Below are 22,940 nucleotides of genomic sequence, written 5' to 3'. Positions count from 1 at the left end.
GCCTGCTCTTTACTGAGCAGCATGGAAGCAGACTCAGAATCTGGTTATGCCAAGAACCTCGGCTGAAAGCAGGCTGTGCACCTGCTTTGTTAGAAGATCCACTTTTGGAGACCTCACTGATAAGCTACGCAAACCGAGCAAACATGAATGTTTTTGCACAATGTCTTCTGCTATGCTAGCCAAGAAGAAGGGGTGATAAAAGCTCCTGCACAGAGCCTCACCATGCCAGGCACTGCTCAGTGTTTTCAAATGTATTTCTGCAAGTTAACCATACAGGTTATAATAATTTTAAAAAATTATTTATACCCCGCCGTTCCCAGTTCAAAAAACCGGGCTCAGGGTGGCTAACAACAAATTTAAGACACTTAATTGATACAACAAAAAATATATAATAAAATACAGCATAAAATACAGTATAAAAGGTGAATAACAATAAATTCAGAATTCAAAAATCAATTTAGGGGGGAAATCCATCCAATAAGCATTAGGTGATCACCAGGGCTAGCTGGCTGAATTAGTCCTATTTGGGCCAGCGAGGAGGCCAGGGGAGAATTAGCTGCGGGATCCCAGAGCGGGTAATCTTCATAAAAAGGGGAGGGGGAGGGAAGGAAGGGGAATAAAAGATCAGGCTAAATTCAAATTGAAAGCCAGGTGGAATAGCTATGTCTTACAGGCCCTGCGGAAGGAGGTTAAATCCTGAAGGGCCTTGGTCTTGTAGGACAGATAATTCCACCAGGTTGGAGCCATCACTGAAAAGGCCCTGGCCCTGGTGGAGGAGGGTTAGGATCCTTTCCTTGTAAAACAAAGCAGATTGGAGATGCCACAAACTGAACCATGGGCCTTCTGCAAGTAAAATAAATGCTCTTTGGTTGAGCTGCAGAACCAGACACAGGATTTTGAGTTTCCATGATGAGATGTGACTGCGAAGCCCTCCGTATAACAAGCAGCTAATGTTTGCAGAGCACAGGGTTGAGTCTGGGATAAACACGGTGCTGTTCTAAGGGACTGTGGCCCCCTCCTGGTGCAATGGGTCAGTGTGTCTGGCTGTTAAACAGAAAGTTGGTGGTTCAAGCCTATCTAGGGACGGCTGTGGTCAAGATTCCGGCATCGCAGGGGGTTGGACTAGGTGACCCTCAAGCTCCCTTCCAATTCTATTGTATGATTCTACGTTTACGGAGGACCTTAAGGTCCATATATAGCAACACCCTAGAGGTCCCGGGCCCTAAGGAAGTCAGATTAGCCTCAGCCAGAGCCAGGGCCTTTTCAACACTTGCCCCGGCCTGGTGGAACGCTCTGTCTCATGAGATCAGGGCCCTGCAGGATCTGATCTCTTTCCGCAGGGCCTGTAAGACAGAGTTGTTCTGCCTGGCCTTTGGCTTGGAATCAACTTCCCCTCTTTCTTCTCCTCTTTCTTTTTCCTTTCTCCTTCTGTGATGGAACTCCTATTTGGGGACTTCCCTGGCTTTTTTCTGGCCCATGTAGGACCAGTCTGGATAGTTAGCCTTGGTGAAGACTTGACGTTTTCATCCCCCCAAAAGTTTTAGATTTGAGTTTCCATTGAATGAGGCTGCATTTTAATATTTTAATGTTGTATTTTAATCTTGTTTTTAAGTTGTATTTCAATCAATTTGCTTTATATTGGGTGTTAGCCGCCCCGAGCCCGGTCTTGGCTGGGGAGGGCGGGGTATAAATAAAATTTATTTATTGATTGATTGATTGATTGATTTGCAGCTCATACTCACATGATGCAGCTGCGGCTTCTGCAAGGTGAGCCGGTGTGTCCGGCCCCCGTAGGTGTCACTCTTCAGCACAAACATAGTGACCTGCCCCTCGGAGCTCAGGATCACCACATAGGGGTCGGCCACGGCACAGTGTATGATGGGCGAGCCGAGATCCACTGGGATGAAGTGCAGCTGGTTCACTGTGAGGCAGAGAGACAGGCAGCTGAAAGGCAGACCAAGCCCTGACGGTAGCTCAGGCCGCCCTCCAATGGCCCCCACCCCGGACACCAACAGTCCCAGAATCCGTGGTGCTTTCAAAAGTATGTCTGTCTGTTCAAGTCTCTCTCACCAATCTCCACCGTTTTCCCTGCCTAGTGATTCAGTTTCTAGGCCAAGGGCTCTTTCCTGGAACGGCTGCCTTTAAAACCAAGCTCGAGAGCTCCAGTTGTACTCACCTCCTTCCAGCAGGCGGATTCCCAGGGGAGACACCTGGACGATGTAGCGGTTCTCGCCAATGTTGCCGGCATAGACAGTGGGCCCCTGGGTGGCAAAGCCGCTGGTGTCCAGCTCCATGATTTCCTGGCCTGTCTGCAGGATCTTGGGGGGGGGGGGCGCAAAGAAGAAACAGTCACACCCATGTGCCTTTGCAGGGAATATTCCCAAGAGGGAGATTGCCAACAGGGATTGCCTCCGTAAAAAGCAAGGTGTGTGTGGAGTCATGCCACCCCTTAATTAATATGAAATACTTTATTGACACTTGTACAACTTGTATACAGTGAGATTACACGAGCACCCCCCCACTCAGCTCTCTTAGTCTTAATTCCCCTCATTTACTGAAGCACACCCATCAAACCTGAAAGTCAGCTGCCCTGTTGTTATCTTTTCATTCAGCAGCCTAACAGCCCACGGACAGAAGCTGTTCTTTACCCTGTTGGTGCGACCAATCCTGCTCCTATATCTTCTGCCCGAGGGCAGGAGATCAAGAAAGTGCCAGCCAGGGTGTGAATCATCCCTGAGAATTTTCCTCGCTCTCCTGAGCAACGTTCTTCTGCTATTTCATCCAGCGGATTCACGGGACAGCCCATAATATCTTGTGCTGCATTTACCCCCCTCTGTAGGCACTTCCTATCAGCTGATGTCAAACCAGCGTCCCACACCGTGATGCAGTAGGAAAGGACACTTTCTGTTGTGGACCGGTAGAAGGAGATCATCAAACGTTGATTGACATCGTTCTTCCACAATACTCTGAGGAGGTGGATCCTTGGGGATTCCGAGCACAATTCAAAGTGTTGGTGCTGACCTTTAAAGCCCTAAATGGCCTTGGTCCAGTATATCTGAAGGAGCGTCTCCACCCCCATCGTTCTGCCCAGACACTGAGGTCCAGCACCGAGGGCCTTCTGGCGGTTCCCTCACTGCGAGAAGCAAAGCTACAGGGCAGAGGGCCTTCTCGGTGGTGGCGTCCGCCCTGTGGAACGCCCTCCCACCAGATGTCAAAGTGAACAACAACTACCAGACTTTTAGAAGACATCTGAAGGCAGCCCTGTTTAGGGAAGCTTTTAATGTTTGATGTATTACAGTATTTTAATATTTTTTGGGAAGACTGCCCAGAGTGGCTGGGGAAGCCCAGCCAGATGGGCGGGGTATAAATAATAAGTTATTATTATTATTATTATTGGGGCCAGAGTGAAGGGGGCAGAGCGAGTTCCAGCTTTCTTCTCGTGCTGCCAGCCCTTGGCAGATCTGTACATCCCCCAACCTCTTTGACACTGCCCACCAGGCTGATCTCCCTCAAAACAGCCCCTTTCAGCTGCCAGTTGCCTTCCCCTTCGTCACTGAACCACACTCAGCCAAGCTCCAAAGTGCACCCAGGGCCATGCCCAATGAAAAATGCCGGCACTCAGATGACTGGCAGAATCCGGGACCAAGGAGAAGAGTCGGTGGAAGAAGATTGGAAAAAATTTAAAGTTTATCTTCAAAAATATTGTAAAATTAAGGATTGTTAGAAAGATGTTGGGAATAGAAAATTACGTGGTTTTAGTAGAAATGACATAAAGGATTAAGTAAAAATGAGTTGGTGAAAGAGAGAATGTAAAATTATAGTATATTAAGACAAATTATTAAGATAAAAACAAGGTTGGAAGGATTTGCTGAAATAACAATTTGAATTAGAATACAAAAATGGGAGGTGTGAGGAGGTCAAGGAAATAAGTAAAGGAAAGAAAGCTATGTAAAGGTTCGATTTGTTCTTTTTTTTTAATTGATTGTATTTTTTCTGTCTTTTTTATTTTTCTTTTTTCTCTTTTTTCTTTTTGTAACCTTTAAAATTCTGAATAAATATTATTAAAAAAGAAAAAAAAGAAAAATGCCGGCACTCACCATGGTGGAGTCTTCCCGGCTCAGAATGAGGAAGCCGTGCCGCTTCCCGTCGTCAGCAGGCTCTGGCGGGGACGGCTCCTTCTCTGCGCTTTCTCCCTGAGCGTCTTCCTCCTGTTGGGAGAAGAGGGTGGCCAGGGATGCTGTCACAGTGCACAGAGCCTCTGCCTTTGTGGGAGAGAGGCTGGAAGGAAAGCCTCCTCCTCAAAAGAAGGTGGCTCAAAGCCCCTGGGAAGTAGAGGCCATACGTACCGCTGCCTCTTCCGTCTTCTGGGGCGAGATCACCGTCCACATGTCATAGCAGCCTGGGAGTTCAAAGGTCGTCACCACTTGAGGGCGGATGCTTTTCTGTTGAGAAGGAAGGAAGAAATTAGGCAGTGGCTTGGAAACCATACATTCGGAAGATCGCTATTTGAAATATGGGATAGGTATGAAAACCTATTAGAATGTAAAACACTGCAGTGGTTATCTCCATTAGAAGCAATGAGTGTGAAAAAGATAAATATGAGCAAGAATTGGGTTACATATGGGAAAATACTGTATTTTTCGCTCTATAAGACGCACCAGACCATAAGACGCACCTAGTTTTTGGAGGAGGAAAACAAGAAAAAAAATATTCTGAATCTCAGAAGCCAGAACAACAAGAGGGATCGCTGCGCAGCGAAAGCAGCGATCCCTCTTGCTGTTCTGGCTTCTGGGATAGCTGCACTCCATAAAGCGCACACACATTTCCCCTTACTTTTTAGGAAGGAAAAAGTGAGTCTTATAGAGCAAAAATATGGTAATACAAAAAGAAGGGGGTAAATGGAAATAAATGTTGGATATGTAATATGTTGGATATGTAAAGAAAAAGAAGGAACATTTTAGCACATGTGGCGGGGATGTAAAAAAGTGAAAAACTTCTGGGAAATGATATATAATGGGATAGAAAAAGATGTTGAAATATACATTTATTAAGAAACCAGAAGCATTTTTACTCGGCATTATAGGAGATGATATAAACAGAAAGGATTGTAAGTTGTTTTTATATGCAATGACGGCAGCAAGAATTTTATTGGCACAAAAATGGAAGCAAGAAGAACTACTGACAAAAGAAGAATGAAACTGATGGACTATGCAGATTTAGATAAACTAACAAAAAGGATTCTAAACCTGCGGGACCAGAGATTCTTAGAAGACTGGAGTAAATTTACAGACTATTTGAAAAGTAATTGTGATGAACAGATCACACTAGTAGGTTTGCAATAAGTTTTGTAAGGTGAATTATTTGAAATAGTGCAAAAAAGACAATGAGGAGAATTATTAGTTAAGGATATTAAAGGTAATATGAAATTCAGAAATGCATAAGAAGTGACAAATAACGGAAAATCATCAGAGGCGTCGACGGAAGTCCAAAAATATTGTATAGGATGAGAAGTTATGTTGTATGAATGTTGGAATTAATATGTTAAAAAAATAATAAAAATGTGTGTGTGTGTGTGTGTGTGTGTGTGTGTGTGTGAAATTAGGCAGGGGCAGACTTTGGGCTCCCAAGTTTCAGTGGTGCCCGGTGCAATGTTTAAATTCAACGTTCCCCGTCTCTTGTGCTATGTTCTACAGCATTGTTGTGGTGCCCATTGCAGCACAGCACCCAATGCGACCGCACCAGTCGCGCCCCCCTGAAATTAGGGTTCTGGCACTCAAGGTGGGCTCCCCAGCAGTTGTACAATTTCTGGGCAGGTAAACCAAGTATGCACCTCAAAGAGCCTGCTTGTCTCACTGTGTGGAAGGGAGATCCGTGAGGAAAAATGGACCTGGTGAGAAATAGCAGGTCTTGATTGGCTAAAAGATTGGAAGTGGAAGTGGAAATATTGTATATAAGCCAAGCGAGAAAATACGATACTAAGGAAGTTGAGAAGTCAGACACCGGAAGACTTGAAGAGCTCTCTGAACAACTGCAAGACAGAGGGGTAAATGCTGAAATGGTTGTTAAAAGCTGGAACACAGCTGAGCACAGTAGCAGGCCAAAGTCAGGAGAAGACCACAAAGGGACTCAGAAACTGAACTGATGTTCTTCCTGATGTTTTGCAGAATCTCCTTTCTCGTACCTTGAAGCCATTGCCCTCCAGGAGAAAACAAGCTTGCTCCATGTGGCAGCCCTTAAGATATCTGACAATGGCTCTCATATCTCCTATCAGTCTCCTCTTTTCCAGGCTAAACATACCCAGCTCCTTCAACCGTTCCTCATCAGGCTTGGTTTCCTCCTCCTGTGTGTTACCCCCACCCACCTACTTGTTCCTAGGTGTTTATAGGCTGCTCCATTGATCTCTGGGGCAGCCCTGGTAAGCCTAGGGCATGCCGCTGCTGCTGTAGCACTGGTACCTGACCTGCGCCAGACTCTCCTCACCGACGCAGGCCTTCGCACAGTGCAATCGCTGCGCTTCCCACCCCAGCAGTTCTGCTCGCTCACCTGAAGAACCGAGAGGGCGCCGTTCTTGCCGTATCCTGAGCACACTACGATTTCAAGGTCGGGCTCAAGGCTGTTCTGGAACTGAAGACAGACAGACAGAGAGTGTTAGGTGATTGAGAGTGGTGAGCTAGCCTCACTCACAACAAGTGTCCTTGATTTCCTCCAGGAACCCTTTGCAAGCTCCTCCGTGCCATTAGAACCCCTTGGAAGAGCAGAAGGGCCAAACCTAGCAAGTTTCCCCACCCCTCCTAGGGTTCTTTCTCCAGGCACCGGATCCTGACCGTCCCTACACCCAGAGCTCAGAGAAGGAACCAGCCGAGTGCCCACCTCTTCAGAAAGGAAAGCAGGCTCCCCCATGGCGGCATTGGCACAGGGACCGATGTTCAGGATACTGTCGCACACCTGTCAGTGTTGGGGGAGGAGAGAGAAATAGAAAAGGCACATGGATTATCTACAGCTCAAGGAATAGCTCTGGGTAGAGGAGCAAGGATGGGAGACTACAAAGAATTTCTGATTCCAGGTGTGCTTTGATTCATTGCCAGCTCAAAGGAATGGTCTAGTATAGGGAAGGGAATAATAATAATATTTCTTTATTTATATCTCACCCTCCCCAGCCGAAGCCGGGCTCAGAGCAGCTAACAACAATAAAATAATACAGCATTCTAATATCAATTCATTCTAAAATCAGTTCGAATCAAATTAGTGGCAACCATTGGGCTAGAGTTCTGTGAGGATTACCAAAGGAGGGGGTCAGGCTGTGCCTTGGCCAAAGGCCTGGTGGAACAGCTCTGTCTTGCAGGCCCTGCGGAAAGATGTCAAGTCCTGCAGGGCCCTAGTCTCTTGTGACAGAGCGTTCCACCAGATCGGGGCCACGGCCGAAAAAGCCCTGGCTCTGGTTGAGGCCAGCCTAACCTACCTGTGGCCTGGGACCTCCAAGATGTTTTTGTTTGAAGACCCTATGGTCCTCCGTGGGACATACCAGGAGAGACGGTCCCGTAGGTACGAGGGTCCTAGGCCGTATAGGGCTTTAAAGGTCAAAACCAGCACCTTGAACCTGATCCTGTACTCCACTGGGAGCCAGTGTAGCTGGTATAGCACTAGGTGAATGTGATCCCGCAGTGAGGAAAAGGAGCTGAGTCTTTAGCACTGAGTTTCCCAACTCTCCTGCCCTTCTTCCATCACCCCAGGAAGAGAGAGAGCATGCCTGCCATAAGCAGGTTTGTATCTTGTCCTCAGAAGCTACATGTAAATGGTACCTCGAAAGAATAGGTGGCAAGTTGGGTCCCAGACTGGGCTTCGCTGCCGTACACCTCGATCTCGTCCACCTCATCCTGAGGAGCTGACTTTCCCCCTGCAGAGGACACATTAGGATGTGGGTAGGAGAAGCCTTGGGATTAGCTCTGTGCCTCCTCTTCATAGCTTTCCTTCTCTTGCACACTCCACTCAACAGCTCTTCCTAGGTACTTCCATTTAGGATATAGGTCCGTTCCACCTTAAAAGGAGCAGGCATGACTGTTGTGTGTCACATGCCTGTTTACTTCCAGCACAGGCTTGCTGGGAACTTCCGTTTGTATATTGCTTTTGCTATCCTGCTGTTTGCTGGAGACGAAGGGAAGCAGACATGTTTTTCCTTTGTTCCTGAACTATGCTGAACAAACGCCTGTAAATAATGCTTACACATGTCTCAGTCCGCCACTTCCATTGTGGAAATTTATTCACTCTGCTGATAAGAGCGTGCCGAGTCTCTAAACGTATCTGAGGCTCGGGTCACTAATTGATGCTGTACCGGAGATCGCCTGGCTGCCGGCTGGAGCCAGCTGGGGGCCTGCCAAATGCCCCCATCTTCCCGGCAGTATTCCAACACTTCCCCCCTTTTATGACCCACTCCCCAGAACACCAGGAGCCGGTAATTTGTACCGGATCCCCCAGCATCCCCTCTCGCTGCTTCTGGGGCAGAGCCACCTACCCGTCCAGTTTGCAGTCTGCTCCACGCGTTTCTTCTTAACAGGAGGCTCCTCCTGCAGGCGGAAGGAAGTTGCATGCTGACAAAAGGCAGGGGACTCACCAAGTCTGACTTCCCTTGGAAGCCAACAGGTGAAGAGTTTCCAGCTGAAACCTCCATTCATTCACGGCAGTCAGTGTATCAGCTGCTTTGCTCCCCCTCCAACCAACACCCACTCAGGTACCGGGCTCCCCTTCCCTGTGCCTCCCCCCCAAACACTCTCTGTGGCTGGGCCAGATTCAAGCAGCACTGGACAGGAAGGCTGTCTGGGGTTTGTCCTGCAATGGCCTCGGTCCTGTATACCTGAAGGATTGTCTCCACCCCCATCGTTCTGCCCGGACACTGAGATCCAGCACCGAGGGCCTTCTGGCAGTTCCCTCACTGCGAGAAGTGAGGTTACAGGGAATCAGGCAAAGGGCCTTCTCGGTAGTGGCACCCACACTGTGGAACACCCTCCCTTCAGATGTGAAGGAAATAAGCAGCTATCCTATCTTTAAGAGACATCTGAAGGCAGTCCTGTTTTGGCAAGTTTTTAATATTTAATACTGTATTGTTTTTAACACTTGATTGGGAGCCGCCCAGAGTGGTTGGGGAAACTCAGCCAGGTGTAAAGGTAAAGGTAAAGGGAGCCCTGGCCATTAGGTCCAGTCGTGACCGACTCTGAGGTTGCGGCGCTCATCTCGCTTTATTGGCCGAGGGAGCCGGCGTACAGCTTCTGGGTCATGTGGCCAGCATGACTAAGTTGCTTCTGGCGAACCAGAGCAGCACACGGAAACGCCATTTACCTTCCCGCCGGAGCGGTACCTATTTATCTACTTGCACTTGGACGTGCTTTCGAACTGCTAGGTTGGCAGGAGCAGGGACCGAGCAACGGGAGCTCACCCTGTTGTGGGGATTCGAACCGCTGACCTTCTGATCGACAAGTCCTAGGCTCTGTGGTTTAACCCACAGCGCCACCCGCGTCCAAGATGGGCGGGGTATAAATAATAAATTATTATTAATATTATTATGGGAGGTAGGGGGAGCGTCTAATGCAATGCTGCTCTTTAAGGAAATGGGGCAGGCCAGGTCCCAGGTGAACTCACCGGCTTCTCTGCAGGGTCCTTGGCAATGCTCATGGGGGTCTCCTGCAGCTTCTCTGTGTATTTGAGGAGGAGGGAGTTGCCAAGACGTGAGCCCAAGAAGAGGTAGCCGGGGTCCATGGTGATCATCTGAGATCCGAAAGGCAGAAGGGAAAGGGTGGGGAGATGGAGTGTCAGACAAGGCCTCGTGGGAGAAGCGGGCAAAGAGGCATTGCAAGTGAGCAGGGGGCGCCCAGAGGCAAAACAGGGCAGCGGCACCACCGACTGGGCTCAGCAATCATATTTATCTCATATACGCAACTGGCTGTTGCCTCAACCTTCCCCCCTGCCACCCTGACTCTGCCAGTGCCCGGCCTAATGGAGCTTACGCAAGTGGTGAGGACGCTGGCTGCCGCCTTGTCAAAATGGAAGGATCGGACGCTCCGCATGCCGTCGGTGATGAGGGTCAGGACGTAGCTAGGGAAAGGGAGGGAGGAAGGGAGGCAGGTGAAGGGATCCCATTGCTAGAGGGCAAACAGTGTCTGAGCAAGAAAGCTTGCAAGGAGCCCTGTCAAACACATCGTGGCCTGGGGAGGCTCAACCCCAGGATACTGGCCCCTCTCTCACTGAACACAAAGCATAGGGGGGTGGACTAGATGATTCTTTAGGTCCCTTCCAACTATAAAATTCTATGAGAGTGAGACAATTCAAGGTAAAGGCCGAAAGACCAACCACACACTGGACTCCTTCTCCCACTGCCATTTTTCTATTTGTTTAGCTGCCCTACCATACTCTCCCTAGGTGGGTCTAGAAGACTACATTTCTCCTCTACGTTAACTGATATTTGCAACTGCCACACACTGGCAACTAAGCAAAACTAGGTTGTCTGAAGGGGTGCAGCTCCAGAGGTTTGCAATGAGTTGCCCAAGAAAAACGACAAAAAGCCGAGTATTGCAGCTGTTCAGGCAACCAAGTTCCACTCGACTCCCACCCACCAGGGACACTGCAAACAGTTAAGTTTAAAGAACATGCATTCAACTAAAGCAAACTCAGCCCTGCCCAAGACTGGAGCCGGGTGTCCAATAAACTCTTTCATAGGACATCGGCTAGCAGATGCAAACATTTCCTCTTCCACTTCTTTCTCTCTCTCTGGCGCTTTGAAGAAATATGTGCTCTTGCCTCTCCATCACCTGTGTCAGGCTCATCTTTGGGCTTTAAATTTATTTGCTAAGCCATGAAATATTTACCAACTTCACTGCATTGAGGGGGGCAGAAACAGAACCCAGGGAAAAAGAGGTCAGCCTGACTTAGCTACAGGCTCAGTGGCTGAACAAAGCATCTGTTTGGGACACATGACAACATCAAAAGCGGAATCTCTTTCCAATGGGCTGGATGTTTACGGTCCAAGAGAACTGGGAGCAGCAAGCAGCTTCCCTGCATCTGGCCAAGTGAGCAGAGCTGCAGAGCTGTTTTTTCTGTAAGCAGAAACATCCCAGGTCTGAACAGAACAGCTCCCTGCTGGAAGCTGGCAAAGGTCATTGTGCCTGGTGACCCGAGAGCAATCCGAAGCCTTACATCTCCCCTCCTTTCAGCGAGATCACCATCTTGTCATAGGAGATGAAAGCCGCCTGGGCACAGTCCAGTGTGATTTTCACTCCCTCTTGGATCCCTGTAAAGAGGAGGAAGGCATCAGCAGAGCCCAAAGTAGCAGGACACAGGGGCAGGACTCAGGACGCTGGAGATGTAGCCTGGTCTGAGCACTTTCCCTCATGCAGTACTGCTTGGGGTTATAAGCATTCTATCCACTTACCAGGTTTGCAACAAGAGTTCACAGCCCGCTAACCGGGGAAGAATTTCAGAAGCTGAAAGTGTCAGCTTTCCATGTACACACACTAGTACAGTCATACCTTGGGTTGAATGTGCTTCAGGTTAAGTGCTTTTGGGTTGCGCTCCGTGGCAACCTGGAAGTAATGGAGTGCGTTACTTCCGGGTTTTGCCGCTCGCACATGCGCAGACGCTCAAAATGACGTCCTGCGCAGACACTCAAAATGATCAGGAGCACAGTGGTCATACCTCCAGGGCCACCAGCAGCTTGCCAACATCCAATAACAATAGGCAAGGAGAACCAATAACAATAGGCAAGGAGAACCTATTATCAAATTTAGGTAGGTACACCAACTGCACACTTTCCTGGACAGGAATAGCTTAGCCACTATGATTCATGTGTTGGTAAACTTGGATTGCCATATTTCAAAAAGGGGGGTGGGGTGGCCAGGCTGCAGAGTGGGGCAGGTGGAGGCACACATATTTACACCTGTGTTGAGGGAGTGCACTGGCTGCTGATCAGCTCCCAGGCCAAGTTGAAGGTCTTGCTGTTAACATATAAATCCCTGAACAACTTGGGACCGGATGACCTCTGTGAAAGATCACCTGCTCCTGCACAGACCTGTAAAGATCAGCAAGATCATCTGGGGGAGATTCTACTTGCAGCACACAACCCTGCAGAATATTGTAGGGCAGGGACCCCAAAACAGGCCTTTTCTGCTCTTGCCCGACACTGAAAATCCCCTCCCTTTGCCATATGCAGAGAAGCCATCAGTTGCTTTAGATGTCTTATAAAGGCAAATCTTTTTGCACAGACTTTCTCTGACCCTGATTTATGCCTATGAATTTCATGCATCTCTGCTGTACTTGTTTTTGTATTTGTTTATACGCTTTTGTGTTGTTTTGTTGATTTTAGGTTGCATTTTTGTTTTAAGGTGTGTTGTTTTCATATTGTGCACTGTTGAGGGATCTTTAAAATATGAAGTGCTTTAGACATTCTTTTTGATAGAAGGGAAGGAAAGCAGAGAGGCCTACTTAGCGGGAAGACGGTGGTGCCGTTGGTGAGGCTGTTGAGGGACACGCCGTAAGGCGGCACACTCTGGTTCAGGTACAGCAATGAGTTCACCGCAAAGATCACAACTCCGCCTAGAGGAGGAAAGAAGGAGAGAGGAGAGTTAGGCCAAGACGGAGTTGTCATTCTTGAGCCGCAAGGTTCAAGCTGGTGGAAGGTGAGCTTGTCTACATTGTCCTCTGAGTAAGGGAGGCTGCTGCCCAGAACACCTCCCCTATCTGAAATATATGCTAGACCCATCTAGCGCATTATCACCTACTCTGACTGGCAGAGGCTGTTCAAGGGTCTCAGGTGCATGCCTTTTCCAAAGATTTCTTTTTAAGGGGAGATACTGGGACGCAGGTGGCGCTGTAGGTTAAACCACAGAGCTTAGGGTTTGCCGATCAGAAGGTCGGCGGTTCGAATCCCCACAACGGGGTGAGCTCCCGTTGCTCGGTCCCTGCTCCTGCCAACCTAGAAGTTCGAAAGCACATCAAAGTGCAAGTAGATAAATAGGTACCGCTCCAGCGGGAAGGCAAACGGCGTTTCCGTGCGCTGTTCTGGTTCGCCAGAAGCGGCGTAATCATGCTGGCCACATGACCCGGAAGCTGTACGCCGGCTCCCTCGGCCAATAAAGCGAGATGAGTGCCACAACCCCAGAGTCGGCCACGACTGGACCTAATGGTCAGGGGTCCCTTTACCTTTTACTGGCAACTTAACTTGGGAGCTTACATGTGTTATGGGCCTCCCCGCACTGTCCAACCACCTTTGCCACAATTTGGGATTTCCACTCAAAATGGAAATCCCTCCCCCAAGATCTTCACAGCTTCTAGCCGCCTTGTTCTCCCCACGCACAAGCGCCTGCGCCACCTCTCCCTCTCCACACAACAAGCGGGAAGAAACCGTTCCTCTCACCAATGGGTTTGGGTACCGCCAGGGCCTGGGTGCAGTCAAAGGGCAGGTTGCTGAGAGACCAGATGACGGGGTGGACCTTCTGCATGATGTTCAAGGAGATGGCCACAATGCTGCAGGTGTCCTGGCGCACAGCCACCCGCCTGAAGAGGGACAAGGAAAGAGCTCCGTTACTTGACATCGCTGTCCACAGCCTAGGCAAGTGGGGCAAGTGCAGTCAAGGTGAGGCTAAACTGGGGACGGCGGTACGGGGAGAGGAACGGGCATTGGCAGCATCAGGTTCCAAGAGAATGAAGCATCAGCAAGAAGTTTTGTAAGGAGGACTATTTGAAATATTGCAAGAAAGACTATGAGGAGAATTATTAGTTAGTGATAATTAAGAGTAATAGAGAAATTAAGAAATGCAGAATAAGTGATAAAGAACGAAAAATCATCAGAGGTGTTGATGGAAGTCTAAAACATTGTATAAGATAAGAAGTTATGTTATATGATTGTTGGAAATGATATGTTAAAAAAACCAATAAAAATGTATATATAAAAAAAGAGAATGAAGCGTCAGATGGTGCTTGGGAGGGAACAACGTTGAAGGGGACAGAAGTAGAAGCAAAAGCCCCAGGTGCTCCACCACTGAGCTGCAGTGCCAGTTCCGTTTTCTTGTGACGGGGGGCTAGCTGGCCAGCACTTGTTCTGGGCCAAAGCTAACAACAGAGAGGGAGGAGGAAGGCAAGACATACCCAGGCCAGGTCTGGTTGGGCTCAAAGAGGATGAGTAGGGTGGGCTCATAGTAGCCATACAGGAACTGCATGTCGATGATGTTGAGCAGCTTCTCGTCTAGCTCCCGCACGTCAATGATGTAGCTGGGCAGAAAACTTGACTTCTGGCTGCAACAAGAGATATCACCAAGAGTTCACAGGGGCCAAATACATCCCAGGGTTCCCAAGGGGCACGCTTGAGAAACTGTCACGAGCTCCACAAGGTACCCATTTCACAGATGAAAAACTGGCAATGCGGCATGAATTACTCTTGCTTTGAGCCCTTATTTGCAGTTTTCTGACCGTCCCGCCCTGCACTGCAGCCCCTTTCTCCTCTAAATGCCACCTTGTGAGGATACCCAGAGCTTTCAAGGTTAACAGCTCAAGGGGAAATGACGACTGCGGGTGTGTTCGCATCTTTGTTATGTGAACGTTTTTACTTTCTGTTATGGCTGCGACAGGAGAAGCATCATGTCTTCGCTCTCTCCTGGCTGAACTGTTTGTTTGCTGCTGTACGATAAAGCTTCGTAGAATAGAAGCTGTTGTATGAGAGTTTTACTGCCTGGCTGAGATTCCTTCTGCACAGGCACACCACTGCACAAGATACTCTGCTGTAGACAGGAGAAGCAGGTTGGCAAGGTGGAAGCAGACTGGACGCCACAACAGTCCCGCTGTTCGCAGCCTTGAAGGACTCTCAATGGAACATACCCATTCTGAGACCCTGATTATTTTAAATGCTACCTCAGTCGAGTATCGGTTGTTCTGGCCAGTGCAGAGCCAAGGCAGCCCTTACCCTTCTCCCATGACGCCTTCGTGCTCATCCGTCAGGGTCTCTCGGCGGAATGGCAGCACCACCAGCCTTGTGCCATAGATGAGCATCACCGCACAGCGCCCATCAGGGTCCACCCGCACTTTGGGGATGTGGACGTTCTGCACAAAGCCATCCTGGGGGAGAGACAGAGCAGGCCATGAGTACCGGGCAGGGCGACACAGAGGGAGCAGGAGACCCTTACTTTTATTCTGCCGTGCTCCTTTGGGTCTGGAATACATGGTGCCTCTCAATCCACAGAGCTTACCCAAATGCAACAAGGGAGTCTGGCATTAGAACAGAGTTGCAAGGGATTCAGGAAGGGAGAAGTCTTGGTTGTGTTCCCTGACAAATGGAGAGCTGTCATTCAAAGTGAGGGGCTCGCTGCAAGGGAGGACAGCTGCAAAAGGCTGCCCACTCCTAACTGAAAAAGCAAACAGGTCAAAATGCCTCTCTATATCAGGCACTTCCTCACCTTCCCAATAGCTGCTGCCGCTCTACGTGGGGCTACCTTTGAAGGTGACCCGGAAACTACAACTAATCCAGAATGCGGCAGCTGGACTGGTGACTAGGGGCGGCCACCGAGACCACATAACACCAGTCTTGAAAGACCTGCACTTGCTCCCAGTATGTTTCCGAGCACAAGTGTTGATGCTAACCTTTAAAGCCCTAAACGGCCTCGGTTCTGTATGCCTGAAGGAGCGTCTCCACCCCCATCGTTCTGCCAGGACACTGAGGTCCAGCGCCAAAGGCCTTCTGGCAGTTCCCTCACTGCGAGAAGCCAAGTTACAGGGAACCAGGCAGAGAGCCTTCTCGGTAGTAGCACCAGCCCTGTGGAACACCCTCCCACCAGATGTCAGGGAAATAAACAACTATCTGACATTCAGAAGGCATCTGAAGGCAGCCCTGTTTAGGGAAGTTTTTAATGTCTGATGTTTTAATGTATTTTTCATCTTTTGTTGTAAGCTGCCCAGAGTGACAAGGGAAACCCAGCCAGACAGGCGGGTATAAATAAATTATTATTATTATTATTATTATTATTATTATTATTATTACCATCACCACCATCACCACCACCATCATTAAGAGTCTCAGGGGTTGCAAGAGATTTGACAATGTCCTTTGGCTATGGAAGAGAACAGGTGGCAGCTCTTCCGACAACAGCTTTCAAAACTTAAACCTCAAGCCTTAGTTCTAGTTACAGGTAGGTAGCCATGTTGGTCTGCCATAGTTGAAACAAAATAAAAAAAATTCTTCCAGTAGCACCTTAGAGACCAACTACGTTTGTTATTGGCATGAGCTTTCATATGTATGCACACTTCCTCAGAAGAAGTGTGCTATCTTAAGAAGTGTGCATGCACAGAAAAGCTCCTACCAATAGCAAACTTAGTTGGTCTCTAAGGTGCTACTAGAAAAAAAAAATATTTTGTTTCGCAAGCCTTAGGATACCTACCCTCAGCTCTGGCTCCTCAAAGTAATGGAGGGAGAGTGTTTTCAGGTCGTGGGTGCCAGGATCATATTCCACCACGGAGAGCTAGGAGGCAGGAAAAAGGAAATTAGAGGCAATCTGCTAGAGTTTCATTTTTTTCTTCAGCGGAAAATTGTATTAATCAACCTGACCGACAGTGAACCCTTGGGAGGGCCAGGCTATAAATCTAACTAATTACCTCCCTCCCCTAATAAAGCTTGCTACATTTTCTCATGTGCCTATTTACTTCTAATCTGCCTGCTGCAAGCCCATTTTTCCAGCCTAAAGGAGAACCCCGTGTAATCAAAGATCTTTAAGGCAACTCACTCCTCAATTTGCATGGTTGCTCTTCAGTTCTTCCTGTTTCACAAAACACAAACTCATTTAACTGCTGCAAGACACACAGTGCATCAAGGCAGACTTCCCTAAACTGGTGCTGGCTGGGGATTATGGGAGCCGTAGTGGGAAACCAGCAGGCTGGATTTGAGCCCAAGAAACCTCCTCCTTGTGGCTTCCAGCAACTGGTATTCAGAGGCATTTTCTCCCCACGAGGGTCTGGAAAGTTGTCTGGAAAGGGACTTGGCTTCCATTCAGCCTAAGAACTCCAGGGCTATTTTGTTTAGCCTCATGCCAGACAAAATTGCCATGCAGGAGGTGTGCAATAAACTGTCAACTGCAAGTCGAGGGGCCAGGGGCCCTTAGGAAAGGCTCCAAGGGACACTAACTTATAACAATACCCCACTACCTATCGAAACCCTCCACCACCTCCAAGATGTGCAGCTCCCCAAGCAGGGTGCCTTGAGGCTCCTGCGCCCTCTGCATCTCACGGCCCCCCCACCCAAGCTGACCCCTTACCTTGGCATCCTTGAAGCTGAGCAGGAGGGCATCTCGCTTGGCTCCCGCGAGCTGCACGCTGGCCATGGACATGACATTACCAAAGAAGGAGAAGGCAGCCACCAGCTCGAGTTTCTCCTTGTGACCTTTGCCTTCTGCACAAGACAGCAAGCAGAGGTGCATTAGGCTCTGATGCCCTTGCTGCATACACAGCCCCTTCCCACAACCTGTTTTTCTGTGCTTGAAAGAAGCCTCCCAAACCTTTCAGCCTGTATCCTGCCTCCAGGTGAACTCAGCCCATGGACGTTACCGAGACCAGTGAAAGGACCACTTATATGTTCCGCTTTAGGTGAAGGGGAGAGGGCCTGTTCCTAGCAAGTCTTTACATTAGGCCTGCCTACATAAGCACAGAAGATGGGCTTAGCATGGAAAGCCAACCTCAGTGTGTTTCAACGCTGGTGGCCAGGTGGCCGTGCTGTTTCTCTTCAGTCCCTGACTGCAGGAAAAACAGCAAACGTATGAAAAACAATAATTAGACATCTGTCGACGTGGGTGGCGCTGTGGGTTAAACCACAGAGCCTAGGACTTGCCGATCAGAAGGTCAGCGGTTTGAATCCCTGTGATGGGGTGTGCTCCCGTTACTCGGTCCCTGCTCCTGCCAACCTAGCAGTTCGAAAGCAGGTCAAAGTGCAAGTAGATCAATAGGTGGGAAGGTAAACGGCGTTTCCGTGCGCTGCTCTGGTTTGCCAGAAGCGGCTTAGTCATGCTGGCCACATGACCCGGAAGCTGTACGCCGGCTCCCTCGGCCAGTAAAGCGAGATGAGCACCGCAACCCCAGTCAGCCACGAATGGACCTAACGGTCAGGGGTCCCTTTACCTTTACCTATTTACTCAGCAATTACTCCAGACTTCCTGAACCTGGCACTGTGCAGATGTTTTGGATTACAGCTCCAATCAGCCCCAGTCAGCTTGGTCAGGGTTGATGGGTGTTGTGTTCCAAAACATCTGGAGGGCACCAGGTTGGGTAAGGCTGGCATACTCTGAGAAGCAGCTTCTTTGCAAGGCCTCAGGTGGAGAGATCTTTCCCAAACCTGCTGCACCAAAACCATATTGACACGTGCGTGTGCTCCACCCTTAAGAACTAGGGCCCATGAGCTGGGTAGGTGTTTGCTAAGGTGTGTGCAGGTCCAGGATCAATGGCTGCTTGGAGGGCTGCCTAGAAGTAGCTCCTTGTTTCAGCAGAGACCGTTCTTGTGGGGCCCAGAGAATTGGCACTAGAAGCAACCAAGCACTTACGGCCCCAAGATAGCACCTGGGAGAGCCTGCCGGGCAAGAAAATCAGAGCCCACTATAAGAATATAATAACAACCTGCTGGCTCAGGCCAGTGGTCCATCTAGCGCAGCAACCTGTTCTCACAATGGCCAACAAGATGCCCTTATGGGAAACCCACAAGCAAGATTCAAGCACAAGATCGCTCTCCTCTCCTTTCCAGAAACGGGAATAAAATCATGCCTGCCCAGTGATTTGAGCCCTGGACCCTCAATGTGCTGCTCTCCCAGCTGAGCTACCCATGGGGGCTGCAGAAGCAGCTTCTTTCATAGAATCATAGAATTCTTCCTTCAAGCAGTCTTCTTCCAAGGAAACCTCTTAATACAGGCTTTCTGGTTTCACAGCTCCTTTGCCCAGACTCCCCCCCCCCCCGCCCCCAATGCCTGCACACTGCAGCCCCAGCTCCCCACACCCCACTCACCGGAGATCCTGTCATTTTTGGTCGAGGTCTAGAAGAGAAGCAAAGGAACACCGTCAGTCCTGCAGCATCAATGCAGGCACACTGCACCAGCTGCACAGTCTGGCTGAGGAGGCCAGCACCTCCCTTCTCTCGGGGGCAGCGTGCCAAAGCATTCCTCAAAGCTGCATTAATGCTCCAGAGACAAAGCAAAGAATGGCAAATCTGTGCATTGCTTTCCCTTCCACCCCCAGAACTGCACACCCCTAGGATGCAGCCCAGAACCATAATGCACCCCATAACTGCACCAACCCAAATCATTCCCTGGCTCTCAGGCTGTGTCAGGTCTCTCCAACCCAATTCCTCCGTTGACACTACCCATTTCTAACATTTCAGCTGTCTTTTGGGCCTCTTTGGCTCTGGATGAAACACCCATCCTAGGCTTTTCCAGGCCTCCCTGCTGCAAAGGTGCCACAGTCAGTTCCTTCTATCTTCTAAAAAAGAGCAGGTCAGCAAATTCGCCCCGCTGGGCCAAAATCACTCTTTCCCTGCAAAAGGAACGTTAATTCCAGGCCGGCTCAAAAAAACCAAGAGCTCCCGAGAATCTACTTGAGCACTGGAAGCAATTACACAAAAGGCAACCATGCCAGGACCACCATCTGGCACGGGAAAAGCAGAGGGGCAGGATGCGAGGTTTGTGCAGCTTTGTAAATTGGCCCACAAAAGTTAATAGCCTGCAAAAAAAGGCGGGGAGGGGGAGCTCCATGGCTCACCCTGCAGTCTCCGCTGCATTTCTACACTTGGTGCAGAGGACGGTTTGAACGCTCCGCACATCTGCCAGCCAACACACAAGTCTATCAATTCTCCTGCATGCAGTTTCTGGTTGCTTTAGGTGATGAGGTGGGTGCTTAACGACAAGGCTGTGGTCGCGAGAGAGATTGGAAGCGGGGAGGGAGGGAGGGACGGCCAGTTCCAGTCCTTACAGGCACTTTCCATCCTAATGCAGTTCAGCGAGGCTGCAAGGCCACATCTGTGCTTGGGTTGGGTGGGGGTGGAAATCAGTTTTCAGGGATGCCAGTAAGGGGAAGTTGCCTCACCCAAGTTCAGCACTGAACAGGAGAAATTCTGCGGGTCATATGCCCTTGGGAAGCTGGAGGTAAAACTCAGCCCCGAACCAAGGGGTGCGAAACCTCTGGCCCACAGGCCAATCTTGGCCTGTTGGGGGGGTTCCAATGCCATTTCCTCCTAACCATGCCTACCTGACAATCAGCTAATGTCCCTGGGCGGGGGTGGGGGTGAAGAAACCCTCATGGGGCTGCATCCTGCTCAAGCCTGGCTCTCCAACACTGCTGGGCCAGGCCTCTCCCCATTTGTCAAGACCACACGTCTGAGGCAGGGTTATATACAGTGGTGCCTCGCAAGACGAAAATAATTCGTTCCGCGAGTTGCTTCGTCTTGTGATTTTTTCGTATTGCGGAGCGCGGATTCCCCGGGTATTAACGGTTTTATGAAAAAGGAAGCAAACTCGCAAGACGTTTTCGTCTTGCGAAGCAAGCCCACAGGGAAATTCGTCTTGCGAAGCACCTCGAAAAACGGAAAACTCTTTCGTCTAGCGAGTTTTTCGTCTTGCGAGGCATTCGTCTTGCGGGGCACCACTGTACTCAGTTTCAGGTGCTCCACAATTTTACATTGTGGGAAAGAACTCTTTTGTTGTTGCCCAACCCACGGCCTGTTGTTTTCAGGAGATGCACACCCACCACAAAAGTGAAAGGCCCATGGTTCCCTTGATCCCTCCAACATACATCACCCCCAAGCAGGCGGTCCACCATACCTCAGAGTCATGGTTGAGCCTGTACACATACAGCTGAGAGGTCCCTGCCACCACCAAGTTGCGCTCGGCGTTGGAGAAGAAGTTACAGTACATGGAAAACTCCAGCCCAGTGGGAGGGTGCGCCTGCTTGTACACGGCATACATCTCCGCAGGCTCCCTGCAGAAAGGCACAGCTCAGTGTGGGGAAAGCGGCCAGCAGTCAAGGACACAAGCCCACAGCAGGATCTGACCCTGAGAGGTGTCAGCCTATCTACCAACTAGCTGTGGCCATAGAGGGGACTCTGCTGCTACATTACCTGCAATAGATCACAACTTGGGATCAGTTTGCCTACAAGATCACCTTACCCCATATGGGCCCAATCAACTACTTCAACCTGAGCAACTGGCACTATTACAGCTGCCACATAATACTCCTTCCACATTTGCAAGAAACCGATCTTTTAGGGCGGTAGCACATAGACTTTGGAACTCCTGGCCAATTGACACCAGGCATTTGCCTTCCATGTAATCTTTAAAGTGCTTGCTAAAAACATTTTAATTCAGACAAGCCTACTCACAGACATGTAGAAGAACATGTGTGTTTTAATCTGTTTTTAGTTTATTGCTGATTTTACCTTCTGAATGTTTCAAACAGTTGTTTTTAAAGGTCATTTTCTTTTTTTCTCTTAGCAAACCACTTTGAGGATTATTTAAAAAAAACAAAACCACAGGCAGTGTACAGATTTTATGAAATAAAATGAAGGTGGGAGATGAAGGTCCTTCAAGGCACCCAGAGTCCTGGACCTCAACTGGATGCCAAAGATGGCCAATGTGGTGCTCTCCAGATACCGCTGGACTCCAACTCCCATCAGCCCCAGCCAACATGGCAAAAGGTCAGGGATGGTGGGAGTTGTAGTACAGTAACATCTGGAGGGGGTCACATGAGCTACTCCCAGGAGACACTTCCCTCACCCTGATATCCACACATTGGGCCTGATTGACAGCTGTCTTTGGGGTAGCGCTATACTGTATTTATCTGAACTGACAGATAAGCTTAAAGCAATATGGCTAGCACAACTAATCCCTCACAGACATGGCCCAGCACTGTACTGCAGGGATGGGAAACCTGTGGCACTCCAAATGTTGGACTGCAACTTCCATCACCCCAGACCATTGTCCCTGATAGCTGGGGCTGATGAGCGCTGGGGTCCAACAACACCTGAGAGACCACCAATCCTCTGAAGAGACCAGGATGGAATATGGGGGGGGGAGCATTTTTGGGTAACACAGGCAACTCTGATCTTTGATCCACCCAAGATTTCTCCCTGGTACCGGTTTGAATTAATCAAATTACACTTTTTGTTTGACAGTTAGTTTTAGTTATGTTAATTTTTCAGTTTTATCGTTGTGCATTTTCCTTTCCCCCCCTCTCTTCTTATTTCCTTTATATAATATACATCTATTCTAGATTTCTTGACAATTTGATTTATGTATACTGTAATAATGATCTTAAGTCTAGAAATATCTAACATAAGATTAGTTTGTTTTTTGTTGTAATGGTTGTTTAATAAAATATTTTGTAAAAATCATATACAGTGGTACCTCTGGATGCGAATGGGATCCGTTCCAGAGCCCTGTTTGCATCCTGAAGTGAACACAACCTACGTCTGTGGGTCACAATTCGCCAGTTCCGTGCATGCGTGTGACGTCATTTTGAGCCTCTGCGCATGCGGTGAAACCCGGAAGTAACACGCTCCGTTACTTCCGGGTCGCTGCGAAGCGCAACTCGAAAATGCACAACCTGAAGCTACTTCTACCCGAGGTATGACACGTGTGTGTGTGTGTGTGTGTATGTATATATATATATATATATATATTTGATATATATGATACATATTTAATAAAATGTTTTTTAAAAATCATATACGATAGAGATATGTGTATGAAATATATGACATATATTTGATATGTTTGTTTAGTCGTGTCTGACTCTTCGTGACCCCATGGACAAGAGCATGCCAGCCACTCCTGTCTTCCACTATATTTCTGAGATATATATATATATATATATATATATATATATATGTAATAGATATTTAATAAGATATTTTTTAAAATCATATATATACCATATATAGATAGATAGAT

The 22,940-nt window shown here is 48.8% G+C and overlaps 1 protein-coding gene across 1 annotated transcript in view; it reads right to left on the bottom strand.

Annotated features, from left to right (window-relative positions):
* Positions 1-22,940, bottom strand: part of CPSF1 (cleavage and polyadenylation specific factor 1) — a 39,715-nt gene that overhangs the window by 15,489 nt on the left and 1,286 nt on the right. Inside the window, exons 2-20 of the mRNA XM_081873987.1 lie at positions 20,814-20,970; positions 19,007-19,034; positions 17,277-17,410; positions 16,407-16,487; positions 14,939-15,090; positions 14,128-14,274; positions 13,397-13,536; positions 12,466-12,576; positions 11,182-11,275; positions 9,996-10,083; positions 9,631-9,756; positions 8,510-8,561; positions 7,800-7,894; positions 6,871-6,945; positions 6,544-6,624; positions 4,347-4,442; positions 4,098-4,208; positions 2,177-2,318; positions 1,743-1,921 (exon numbers count right to left, since the gene is read on the bottom strand). Coding sequence (XP_081730113.1) covers positions 1,743-1,921; positions 2,177-2,318; positions 4,098-4,208; positions 4,347-4,442; positions 6,544-6,624; positions 6,871-6,945; positions 7,800-7,894; positions 8,510-8,561; positions 9,631-9,756; positions 9,996-10,083; positions 11,182-11,275; positions 12,466-12,576; positions 13,397-13,536; positions 14,128-14,274; positions 14,939-15,090; positions 16,407-16,487; positions 17,277-17,410; positions 19,007-19,034; positions 20,814-20,957 — 2,076 coding nt within the window. The 5' untranslated portion in view covers positions 20,958-20,970. The remainder of the gene's footprint in view (positions 1-1,742; positions 1,922-2,176; positions 2,319-4,097; positions 4,209-4,346; positions 4,443-6,543; positions 6,625-6,870; positions 6,946-7,799; positions 7,895-8,509; positions 8,562-9,630; positions 9,757-9,995; positions 10,084-11,181; positions 11,276-12,465; positions 12,577-13,396; positions 13,537-14,127; positions 14,275-14,938; positions 15,091-16,406; positions 16,488-17,276; positions 17,411-19,006; positions 19,035-20,813; positions 20,971-22,940) is intronic.

Source organism: Podarcis erhardii, assembly GCF_964252035.2.
Source record: "Podarcis erhardii genome assembly, chromosome: 8".
In the NCBI taxonomy this organism is placed as follows: Eukaryota; Metazoa; Chordata; class Lepidosauria; order Squamata; family Lacertidae; genus Podarcis; species Podarcis erhardii.
This window is presented reverse-complemented; position numbering and strand designations above follow the sequence as displayed.